The 12,543-nt window shown below is 36.9% G+C and overlaps 1 protein-coding gene across 4 annotated transcripts in view; it reads left to right on the top strand.

The window, feature by feature from the left end:
* Window positions 1–12,543, top strand: part of Pcca (propionyl CoA carboxylase, alpha polypeptide) — a 401,509-nt gene that overhangs the window by 235,221 nt on the left and 153,745 nt on the right. For all 4 annotated transcript variants that reach the window (XM_005374054.2, XM_013516015.1, XM_005374053.2 and 1 more), the window contains exon 17: window positions 10,574–10,684. In XM_005374054.2, coding sequence (XP_005374111.1) covers window positions 10,574–10,684 — 111 coding nt within the window. The remainder of the gene's footprint in view (window positions 1–10,573; window positions 10,685–12,543) is intronic.

The following is a 12,543-nucleotide window of genomic DNA, read 5'->3' as shown; positions in this document are numbered from 1 at the left end:
CTTAATAAGACATGTAACGATTGTCACACTCACTTCCCTGCCTCAAGCCCTTTAGTCGCTTCGCATTGATTCACATGGCCTGGAAAAGCTCATTGTGGCCTCCGCAGTCTCATTCACACCACTGTCTTTCATACAGACCCTAGCCCATGGTTGTTTTGTTCCCTGAATGGCATCATCATATCCCTACCTGAGGACCTTTGAGTTAGGCTTTAGTCTATGTAGTTGTAACAAAGAGAATAAAAATACAGTGACTAAAGAAAGACAGCTTTACTTTTACCCTTTTGTAATAGTACAGCAGGGAAGTTTTCGAGGGTTGGGAGGGGGACTCTTTGAGCAGAAATATGACAGGGACATCATCTCACAAGGCGTGACCGAGAGCAAGCACCTTTATTTCTGTTCCCATCCTAATGGTATTTAGTCACATGGGCACATTTAACTGCAAAGAGAGGTGGGAAATGTAGTTGATATCAAGGCACATCATGTACCAAGTGAAAAGGCAGCATTCTTATTAAAAGAAAGAGGAGAGAACAGATACGGATGGAAGACTAGGGAAAGTAAGGAAATAAGCCTGTATCTGCTCATTTGTGGAAACACACAGGCCAGAGTGGGGAAGGAGAAGGAATACAGTAGAAATGATTGAGGGTTGAGAAAAAAGGAACAGACTCTCATCATTGAGACTTTTAGATCGATATTAATGTTCCTAAATAAATAATCAACATACTTAGGGGGGCTCAATACAAACAACTAATAGACTGCATTTCAAATAAATAGTAATGTGATTATCCTGAAGGGGAGGGGAATTAACCCAAATAACTATTTTAACTGTATATCCTGAGACTATAGAGAAAATTTATATAAACAAATATTAGACTTAGTAGGATTGTTTTTCATAGTTGATGTTATTAGCTCTGAAGCCAGGGTATGTATATTATAGGATATAGGAAATAAATGCATGTATTGTGGATAATGAGAACTGAGTCTCTCTCTATCAGTTAAGGCAGTAGGAGATGTGGGAATGTGTAGGGGTAGAATTGACCCTGTGGTGCTGGGTTGAAATTGGAGGTATCAGGCAGAACTCATGGATTTTAACACAGGCTAATGAATAAATATATGACGACATGGTATGTATGTGTACATACACATACCCATAAACCAGGATTTCTCAGCCTTGGCACTATTGACACTTTGGTGCTGACGGTTCTTTGTGGTGGTGTGGCTGGCTGTCCTTTGTATTGTGGGGTGTTTGTCAGCACACTTGACTCAGCCCACTAAATAATAATTCAGTCAGGGCTGTCTGAAAGAATACAGATTAGCCTGAAACATCTGTGTAAGAAAGTAAACAAGAAAATGATCAGTCAAAAGATGCAGAAGCCAGCTTGAAAGGACTCCCACTGGCCAAATGTGGGAAAATTTAAGCAATAAAATAAATAATGGAAGTAATGGATTGTAATCCATGCGATAAAGTGAGTCCATGAGCTAATTATACAGGTTAGGTAAACTGAGGAGAAGACAGTGGTTTTGCATATAGATGTTAAGCTAATACATGTAGAAGAACCAGCATCTGGCAAAGCCAAATTGTTTAGGCAAGAGTCACTAGTGGATGCTAAAGTTAATGGGTGAAAATGTGAGAAATAGATATCTGTATAGTTTCATAATATCTCTCCGTAAGATAAAGCAATACCTTGGTTCATCAAAGCTTCTGCTTGCAAACAATTTGGTTCACAAACAAAAGGGATCAGCAAAATTATGCTTCGATTTGCAGACTCCGCATTTGGGTAACAAACATGACCACAGCCACCTTCCCCAAAATCATAAAAAAATTAAATTCACAAACTGAGGCACTACTGTATTTATTAATTACAGTAGAAAAATCAGTGCCATTACACTCATTTGCTTTACACTAGCAAATGATCAAAATTAATGTCACTGGTAAATGGGATAAATTAGCATCATGTGCAGAGGCACATGATGATGTTCTGAGAAGAGCATCATTTATAAGATATTCTTGCCAACAGTGTGCAGCCTGAATATAATCATGAGGAAACATCAGACAAGCCAATGTGAAAGTCTACAAAATAAATGGTTTTTGCTCTTCAAAAATGTCAAGGTCAAGAAACACAAAGAGAAGCCCAGCAACTTATCTAGATCAAAGCAAACTAAAGACACATGACAACTAAATGGAACGTGTGATCTTGGATTAGATTCTGAACCAGGAAAAATGTTTTCTTTTGTAGTAAAGGTCATAAATGGGACAATTGGTGAAATTTGAATAAAGGCTATAGATTAGATATTGGTATCATTATCAGTGTTATGCTTTTCTGATTTTGATCATTGTACTGTCATTATAGAAGAGACTGACCCTCTTTTTAGGCACAGTATACCGAAACACTTAGAGGTGGAATGGCCTCTCACCTTTAAATGTTTAGAAAAAATTGTGTGTGGTCTATACATGCAGAGAGAAAATTAATAACAAAGCAGATAAATGTGGTAAGATGTTCACAGCTGGAGAATCTAGGTGAAAAGATATACAGTAATTCTTTGTACTACTTTTACAAATTTTCTAAAATTACAAAATTATTCCAGAATAAAATATTTTTTAAAAAAGGGAATAGGAACCCCCTTCCCCCTAGCTAATGCTTAAGGAATAAACACAGAGATGCCCTTTTTCTTTACTGATTCATTTGGCTAATTCTACAGAATAGGTGGGCTTAAAAGTTTGTATTATGAAGGACAGAAAAGGAAATACAGTTTACTGTTTTGATTGGCAAATGCTTAATTGTTTAAATATGAATTTTTCCTGAGCTGATTGTGAGCTTTTGTTAAAATAGAGAAGCTTTAGAGTAAACATGTACTTTGGTTAAAGTAAATTTCTAAGTCCCCATGAAATGAGCAGTGCCTTTGGCCTCTGTTTGATCCTGGCAGCACGCACAGCTAATGTCTGGCAAGTGTTTTGGAACCAGCAGGTAGTCAGGAGAAGGCTGCTCTGGGGGCCTCTCTCTGTGCCTGGTCGTGATTTCCCATACAGATGGCTTTTGGTGAACTTTGGCAGAGGTCATCTTCAATTCCTGTTCTAAAACTCTGTTATAATTTTTATGAGTATGTGGTTAATATCACTGAAGTTGTAACCTAACTCTCAAAGAATACCTCTGCTGTCCACTTACTGTTCACACAGGAGCCATATTTGCTGCGACATGGGAAGAAGGTTAACTAAGTATAAAAATGTTAAGTTTCACATATGTAAGATACCTTTTCATAGTTCCATGCTTGTTCCCATCTACCTGATGTTAGAGGTGTAAAATAATTTCCCCATTTTCATACCTGTTTGGCTTTAGAATTAATTAATACATAGTAGTACTTCCAAACAGTTAGTTCTACAATTAGCCATTATTTCACCATTGTCTTAGTAACCAAATTCTGTCTTAGTTACTTTTCTTGTTGCTGAGACAAAATACCTGACGCCCAAAGTTAAAGGAGAAAAGGTTTACTTGGCTCACAGTGTGTAGAGGTTTCAGTCCATAATCAGCTAGCTCCAAGGCAGGGTGGCTTGGCAGAGGGGTGACGCAGGGGAGAACAGTTAATGGTGACCACAAGATAGCAAACAAGGGAGAGGAGAAAAGACTTTCTGTCCCTTACATTGTATGCAGGCTACCTTCCCTATGGTGGGAGTAGGACTCACACCCTTAATCCCAGCCAGAACTATGCCAAACAATCTGTGGACTGATTTACTAACCACACACCTTTAATCCCAGCATCATACACTTTAGATTCAGCCGCCTGTGAGAAAGCCCTGTGACTGCATGAGGCTTTGGGAGAACATCTAGAACCAAGCCATGGCAATCATATAGTCCTTAGGAAAGGAAATCAGATTATTTTAGTTTCCCATGTATAATATTTTTTCAGAGACTATTAAAAATGCATTTGTGTGTTTTATTCTCAAAATGTTATGAAATAAGTGTTTGTTATCCTGTATTTCTATCAAGTAGGTTTTTAGAAGTTCATGCTTCATACGTGTACTTGAATAGTTCTGTTCTTTGATATCCAAAATTGAAATTAACATTTGCTTATAATTCCTTTGAGTCACATTTTCTAAAGTCAACACCTTTTTCAACTTTGAATATGGAATGCAATTACATAGAGCATGTCATTTATCCTGTAAAACTGCATTCATTTTAAGTTTTTGGATGTCATCAGTCACAGGTTGATTACTGGGCATTGTAAAAAATCTTTGTTCAAATTGTCATTAACTATTGCTGCAAGTTGGGTCATATTTTGCTAAACACAGAGTCTGGTTCCTGCTGTTTTGGAATTGGCCACACAGGGCTAGAAAATTTATGTCAGCACTAGGCTGTAAAAGTAAAGCCAGTAAGTTCAGTATGGATTACTAAGTATGTAAGTGAACTGTATGCTTTTTATTTAATTGAGGGAGGGAAGGACAAACATCCTGAGAGTGACTACCTTGCTAGATTACCTACTGTTTGCAAAAATGGAAATACTCTGAATTGTTAATTTGTATATAAGAACAGTCTGTCTTAGAAATTTAATTACTACTGTACTTTGGTCTTCTCTCACCCCTTTCAGTACTTCCCTTAGGATCTTATTTTCCCCCAAACTTCTACTATTACAGTACATACATGAATAATTTTCATGGAGCTGGTTTCATTCTGTACTTCATTTCCCCTGCTTTTCCGGATTCCTTCATGTGGATGTCTGCCCCATGTATGGAGAACACTTGCTTTCTGATGGGTACATTCTACTCTGCCCACACTTCTGATCTCATCCTGGCATCATCCCTTGGTTGTCTTACAGGCGTGTAAAATTCAACTTGCTCAAAGTGAATCAAGTTTTTTCCTGTCATCCAGTCAGTTATTAGCACATGGCATCTCCTAACATACTGCAGAGCCTGAAATTCAGGTGTTGTGCTTATTTCCCCATTCATTTTTTAAAACTAGGGATTGATCCCAGAGCTTTGGGCATGTGGGCAAGCATGTTACCATTGAGTACGCCCCCAGCTCCTTTTAAATTTGAGACAGCATTGAGCTAACCTGTCCAGGCTGGCCTCAAACTTGCCATCCTCTTTGCCTAAGCTTCCCAAACAGCTGGGATCACACAGGTATGTGCCACCTCAAAGCAGCTCCTCATTCTTGACATCAGCTAAACCAGTGCTCTCTACCTACCCCTAAATCTCTCCCTAGTTCAGCTCCTTTTCATCAACACCCTAGCTACGGACCACTGCCTTGCCATTTTTATTACATAATTGTGAGTTCAGATAATTTCCCACCTTCATTCCTGCTCCTCTGTGTTCCCTTTTCCAGATGGGAGCCTGAGTGATTGTTGGGGTGCATAACTGTAGTCATATGCACCTGCTTCAGCTGTTCTCATTGCTCTGATGGGAAGTGAAGTCTTTGCATGGTCCTTCAGACCTCAAATGCCTCACTGGACCTTTGAGCTACACCTGGCATTGTTCTTTCCTGCCCTTTGGCATAAGTGCCCTCTTTTGCTCCACCCCATAGAAATACCATCTGCTTGTTACAACAGTGAAAATTCTTAAAACACTTTCAGCTCCTCGCTCATTATCTGAACCTCAACTCCACATCTTTGCATCCTGTGTCTTTCTTTGTTTTCTTCCCAGTCAGGAAAATCTGTGTACAGTAAGTCCCAGATGCATTTCTCTTCTGGAGGACTGCCGTGCTCATTGAACCTCTCTGGCAGAGGAAATACCTTTAATCACAATACTCAACGAGGTTGAGGCAGAAGGACCACCAAGTTCAAACTCAGCCTGTGCAACTCAGGGACTTGATGAGACCCTGTCTCAAAATGAAAAATAAAAAAGGCTGGGATGTAGCTCAGGTAGTGTGAAGGCCCTGGGTTCAATCCTTAGTACCGGGGCTGGGGTTGAGGGTGGGTTGGAGGGGATTGAAAGAAAAGAAAAAGAAAAAAATGCTTTAGTTTAATCTGCCTATAAAACATGATCAAAGGATTAATCTCTCTTTTATAGCCTCACTTCTCTCAAGTCTTTTAAGTTCCTGCCTCCTGAGCTTGTTGTCTTCAATTGCTCTTTATCTTTATCTATGCAAAAGCTGCCTATATTTAGATAAATATCACATTTTAAAAATGACTTATTAGATATATTGCTGTTATCAGAAGTTTCTTATTCTGTCTGATACTTTCCTTATAAAAATGCTTATTTATAAGCTTGGAGTCTACTGCTCCCATGCCTCAGCTATATAATAAATTTTGTTTCTTCTTTCCCAATTTAGAACTGTTAAAAATAATAATTATTGAATGTGAGGGCTTGGTCTTTACCTGCACTACAAGTTTGGAATACTGATGCATTTCTTGTGAGCCTGTGCTATAAAAGATATTTATTAGATCATCATGTATATATGGTAGCTTCTGTGGAATATTTGTGTAATGCTAAAGGAATAGCGTTAATTCTTGACTTCTGTAATTTTCTCTAAATGTTTTGAGATACTTTGAGAACAGAGATGCTTAGACTTCTTCATACAGTTGCTCATCTGAGTGAGCAACTAGTATAAAGAGATGCATAGAAGAATGCCTGGAAGAATGTACTGAACTGTACTTAGAAGCTTAGAGACAGGAAGTCATACTGAAAGATGTGCTTTTTTCCCCTATATACATGCAGTAGGGTACAGAGTAATCTGCTGTCACAAATATTCTAAATACGGTGGTATAAATAAGATAGAAACTTACTTAGCTTTTGTGTAGTAGTCTGCTGACTTCTGTTGATAGTGGGGTAAGTAGCTTCAGGAGGGTATTTAAGGAGGTGTGCACTTGGGCACACACACAGCCCTCCTTCCTTTTGTGTTTCTACAGCTGAGTTCCTGGCACACTAGGAAACACATAGGAAGAGGAAATGGAAGGAAATCCAGCAAACAATTTTAAAATAGTAGATGAAGCAGGTGTTGACAGCATCGTTTTAACTTCCCTCCCCTCTTCCAGGAATTAGCTGTCACACCTAGCTACATGCGAAGTGGGAAAATGGAGTCTGTGTCGGGGTGGTCTTTTGCTCAGATAAAAGTATTTTACTGTGGAAAAAGAGAAAGTACACGTTAGGGCAGTGAATAGTCTGTCACAGTATACTCCCAGATTTTCAAAATTTTTTATGTATTGTAATTTTTAGAAACTTCATTGCATTTTCTGAATAATTGATACATCATAATGCAAATTCAAAAAGCATAAAGTTTCCCATTCTGCCTCAATCCCCTAGCTATATTTTTTGTCCTTGGAGAGAATCTCTTTACTCTTTGTTACTCTTATAATTCATAATTATTAAACTTTAGTTAAATTAGTCTCTCTAGATCACAGTTTTCTTGTATTTAAGATCCCTTGGTTTTGTTTGTAGTTTTCTTATTTTCTAACTGGCTAACAGAAGTTTTCCAAAGTCAGGTACCATGTTGTGTGCTCTCATTTTCTTTCCTGTGGTAGCTACTGTGATTGCCGCGTAAGTGACAGGTAAAAAGTAAATGTTGATATAGTCAGAATGTCAACACTGTTAAAACTTACTAGCAGATGTTTGCAAACTGTTTTTTAAAGGGTCATAGGTAAAGATTTTAGACTTTGTAAGCCACTTGGTCTCTGTTACAACTACACAACTCTGTTATAGCAGGAAAACAGTTGTGTGTAAACAAATGAGCATGGCTATGTTCTCATACAACTTTATGGCCTATAGGCCATGCTTTGCAGAGCCCTGCTTCATGGCCTGCACTGTTCTGTGTAGAAATAGGAATAAACTTAGATTTGTGGAAATCCATTCTCATGGAACATGGAAATGGAAGTTAGGTAGGTCAGTGCTGAGGCTTAGGATGCATTACAATTTCTGTCGGATGTTTTACTATATTTTGTCTTATGCTCTGTGTTTATTCTTACATAAAAGGATAATGTACCTTTTTGTGTCTGATGTTACATTGTTATCTCATTTGTATCTTATAACAACATGCAAAATTAATTTTACTACGTTGCTGCAGTAGTTTACAAATAAGAAAACTAAAATGTCAGAGGTAGACCTGACCCTTGAATTTGAGTGTTTGATTCATTGCTTACATTATAATTATTATTGTAAAAGTGAGAATTCTGTGAGACTTGAACAGCAAGCTCAGACTTTGTAGGTTTACTGTGCAGTGAATGATACAGATTAGAAGCATACTAAGTGGGCAAAGAGATTGGAAGGAATTAACAAACCTCTCCAGTAGCATCAGCCACAGCTTTGCTATGCTGAGTTCACCTCTTCATGGAAGCCTGACAGAATTTCCTATATTTGGATTTGCAGTCCCCATTCACATTTCCTTTTGTTTCTGTTTACCATTTTTGTAATGCAGGTGACCAAGATCGAATAGTGTCTTCTTCAAGAAGCCCTTCTGTATCATAGAACTTTGTTACATCATTTGTATTATACTGTTGTGGCAGTCACCTATTTTAACTTTTCTTTGAAGTACTAATTGTCTGCTAGGCTCAGGGTTTTTTTTCTACTAGATCACTTATTTGTTGCTTATCCCCTAATATGTACTTATTAAGATAGACTTAACATAAACTTCTAACATGTATTAGTTTAATGAATTATCATGTACATATACAACTGTGAAACCATCATGACAATCACAATACTAAAAAATAAAGTTTTTTTCTTTTTTGTTTCTGGCAGTGTTAGGGATTAAATTTAGGGCTTTCACACTGAGCTATATTGCCAGCCTCATTTTTTTTTCCTTCTTCATGTTCTCCTTGTTCTTGTTCTTGTTCTTCTTCCTCTTCCTCCTCCTCCTCCTTCTCCCCCTCTTCCTCTTCCTCTTCTTCTTCTTCTTTTTTTTTTTTTAATTTTGAGACCGGGTCTTGTTAAAGTTGGGCTTTAACTTGTGATCCTTGTGCCTCAGCCTTCTGATGTGCTAGTATTATAGGTGTGTGCCACACCTTGCCTAGCTAAGATACTGAACATTTTTATTACTGCCAGAAGTTTTCTCATAATCTGTGTAATCACTTTCCCTCTAACCATCTTCCAGTTAATCTGTCTACTGTCACTGAAGCTTGGTTTGCACTTTCTGAAATTTGATATTAATGGGCTTTCACTGTAGCCATTATTTTTAGTCTTGCTTCTTTACCTTGGTATAATTCTGTTGACCCTTGTTATTTCACGTTAGTGACTTATCTCTTTTTATTGATGCCTGAGTTTAGTGGCATGAATAAACCATATTTTGTTAATCCATTCAGTTGGTGATGGCCCTTTAGATTGTCTCCAAGTTTTGAAGTTTGCAACTAAGGCTACTGTTGCAAGTCTTTGTATAGACCTACATTTTTTTTTTTAACTTGGACAAACACTTAAAAGTGAATTGTTTGAATCACAACGAGTGTGTGTTTCTTTTCCCAGAAACTAATGAATGTACCATTTTATATTGCCACTCTAGGTTTTGCCAAATCCACTTATTCCACATTCTTGTCAACACTTGGTGTTATCCATCTTTCAATTTTTAGCCATATAAATTGGTGTATAGTGGTATCTTAGTGTATTTCTTTGACAATTTTCATGTTGAACATCTTTTCCTATGCTTATTTGACATTTGTGAATTGTTCAGAACTTTTTTCTTTTTTGGTGGTGTGAATAATCTTTGCTTATTTTTTAAAAATTTGGTTTGTTGTCTTGTAACTGTGTTATGTGTTCTTCATATATTCCAGATACAGTTTCTCTTCAGATATATATGTTGTGGATATTTTGTCTCAGTCTGCAAACTTGTCATTTCAGAGTTTTTTTGTGGGGAGACAGGGGGAAGTACTAGGAGTTGAACCCAGGGTCTTTGCTCTGAGCTACATCCCCAGCCTGTTTTTATTTTTGAGACATGGTCTCCCTAAGTTGCTAAGCTGCCCAGGCTGAGTTTCGACTTCTCCTCCTGGCTGGGCCTCTCAGAGTACTGGGGTTGCAAACATGCACCACCCTGCCCAGCTCATTTCAGTTTCACTGTATCTTTTGAAGAACAGACTTGAAAAGTTTTGATGAGGTACAATTTGTTGATAATTTTAGGGTTTGTATACTAAGAATCTGTTGTCTACCCCAAAATAACACAGATTTGTTTTTCTTCTACAAGGTTTGAATTCATTCTAGGCTTTGTATCTTGAGTTGTGATCGATTTGAGTTAATTTTTTTCTTTTTCTTTTATGAAAAAATAAAACAAATTTTTATAACCAAGTAATAAGAGAATAACAATAGTTAATATACTATTTATTGTTATGTTCAAAATAATTACTCAGTGTATTTATCTCTGGTATGAATTGGGGTGAAATTCATTCTCTCCCACCCTCTCTTGCTCCCTTCCAAATGGATATTCAGTTGTTCTAGTACCATTTGTTGAAAAGTCATTTATTTCTCACACTGAATTGGCAGTAGCAAGCCTCTTCAGTTTAATGTCTTATTGATACCTCATGTGCAGGTATTGTTACTTGAAATCAAAGAGATAACAAATTTTGTGTTTTTTTTAGATCATCATATACTGATAACTAATTTTTCTAAGTTGTAAGAATTAGATTTTTATGTTTTTCTTCCTCAATTCACCTGTATCATTTTATTTTTAAGGTGTAACACATAACATTGCATTACTACGAGAAGTGATAATCAACTCACGCTTTGTAAAAGGAGATTTCAGCACTAAATTTCTCTCTGATGTATATCCTGATGGCTTTAAAGGTTTGTATATATTGAAGTATTTTAGTTGTTTAACATTTTTGTACTTTACTGTGTATATAAATTTTTCTCTTTTGAAATTAAGGCCTTTGGTTTATATTATTCTTGACTTACACATTTGGAGTAACTAGACTGTAGACAGACAATCATGATTCTAAGCATTCATGTACACTTTATTAAAGTAATAATCTGCATTTTTTGTTGAGTAAGGAGTTCAACTGTGTTGAACATTCTGAGGGTTTAGTATATGGGCAAACATGTAGGCAGACCATTGACCTACCTAATCTTCTGGCTTCTGAAAGGCAAATCAGATTTGTAACCCCTTCTGATATGAGTATATACAGGATCTCCTCTTATGTATGTAGATGAAAAATAACGCTGAAAATTCCAGAAAAGCAGATGCTAGTTTTATCAATTAAAATAAAGATAGCTAAGAAGATGACAGTTTTTAGTTGGTCAAAGTTGTAAATAAAGAAATGAGTGGAATGTGAAATTTAGTACTAGAAAATTTTCAGTGAGAGTTTCTAATCATAGAAAAATGGCTGACCAGGCAGGGGTGTTAGCGCATGCTTATAGTCCCAGCATTTGGGAGGCTGAGGTGGGAGGATTGCCATGGTCAGCCTGAGCTACATAATGAGTTCAAGCCAGCCTGAACTACATAGCGAGACCCTGTCTCTATAGAAAAAGTTGGCCATGTGAGAGACAGAGGACAACCTTTAGTGAGCATTGAAACGTGGCTAAGGTTTGTCATCAGGAAACCCACAGGACTTGCCTGAGACTCCATTTATATGAGGTGGAAACCAAAAGCCTCTACATCAAAGTCTAATGAATTTGGGAATGTGTGGAGGTTAGTCAGTCTTCCATTTATACTACTTTAGTATATTAAATGACTTACATAGTAATGTTAGGAGCTGTGTGCGGACTCATAGTTGAGCTGTTCAATGCAGTTTGTAATTCATCATTCACGGCGGGTTTGTGAGATTAACAAGCGTTAACTGATTTGAATGTTTCTTTCCCACAACTTAAGTGTTAGAATTTTATTGTTAGTAGGAAATTAAGAATTTGTTTCATTTGGGCTCTGAAAACAAGGACTAATGATTCTTTAGGTTCTTCCCTCTAAACTTTGAATTTTTAAAAATACAGAATAAAATGATTCAATTTTATAGTTGTGTGATTACATCATTAAATATCTCTTGGTTTCACAAATTCAGAAGCACATAAATTGTTGCTTCCTGTTGTGTCCCTAGCAACAAATCGTAGTAGACATGAAGTAAACTTGTTGAAATAATGGAAAGAATACTACCAGTAGTATTGATGAGAAGGGATTTCTTTGGGTATTTTTAATTATCTAGACATATACCCAGTAAGCTGTTCACTCTGTTCTGATTCTAATGTTTTAGCTCCTTGTCCTTTCTAAAGTTTAACTAAAAGTTATAACAAGTTTTGAAGTGACCTTGTGACTTCCATATGCTTTTGTGTCTGCCTACCTAGTGTGTCTGGGAAGATGGTTTGATAAAACAGGAAAAAACGGGTAAAATCTTCAGGGAACCTCTAAAATAAACCTATTATATGAGTGTATTAAGTGTACACACATACCTTTAAATGAGTATTTATATCTGGTGCACTATCCCATAGGAGAAGAATATGGCACATTTAGAACTTATGGGGGCTGATGACTGTGTGTTTAGCAACAGTAGAAGATATTCCATATTCTCTAGAGAAGGAAATTTCCTTCAAACTCAGAATTTACTGAAAATATAATTAAAACCTAAAACTTAACTATTGCAGTTTCCCATGACACATGGTATGTTTAACACATTACATTTCTTTTTTGATAAGGAATTATTAGCATGGACACCGTA

This window comes from Chinchilla lanigera, unplaced genomic scaffold, assembly GCF_000276665.1.
Source record: "Chinchilla lanigera isolate Chin_1 unplaced genomic scaffold, ChiLan1.0 scaffold00003, whole genome shotgun sequence".
Lineage (NCBI taxonomy): Eukaryota > Metazoa > Chordata > Mammalia > Rodentia > Chinchillidae > Chinchilla > Chinchilla lanigera.
This window is presented reverse-complemented; position numbering and strand designations above follow the sequence as displayed.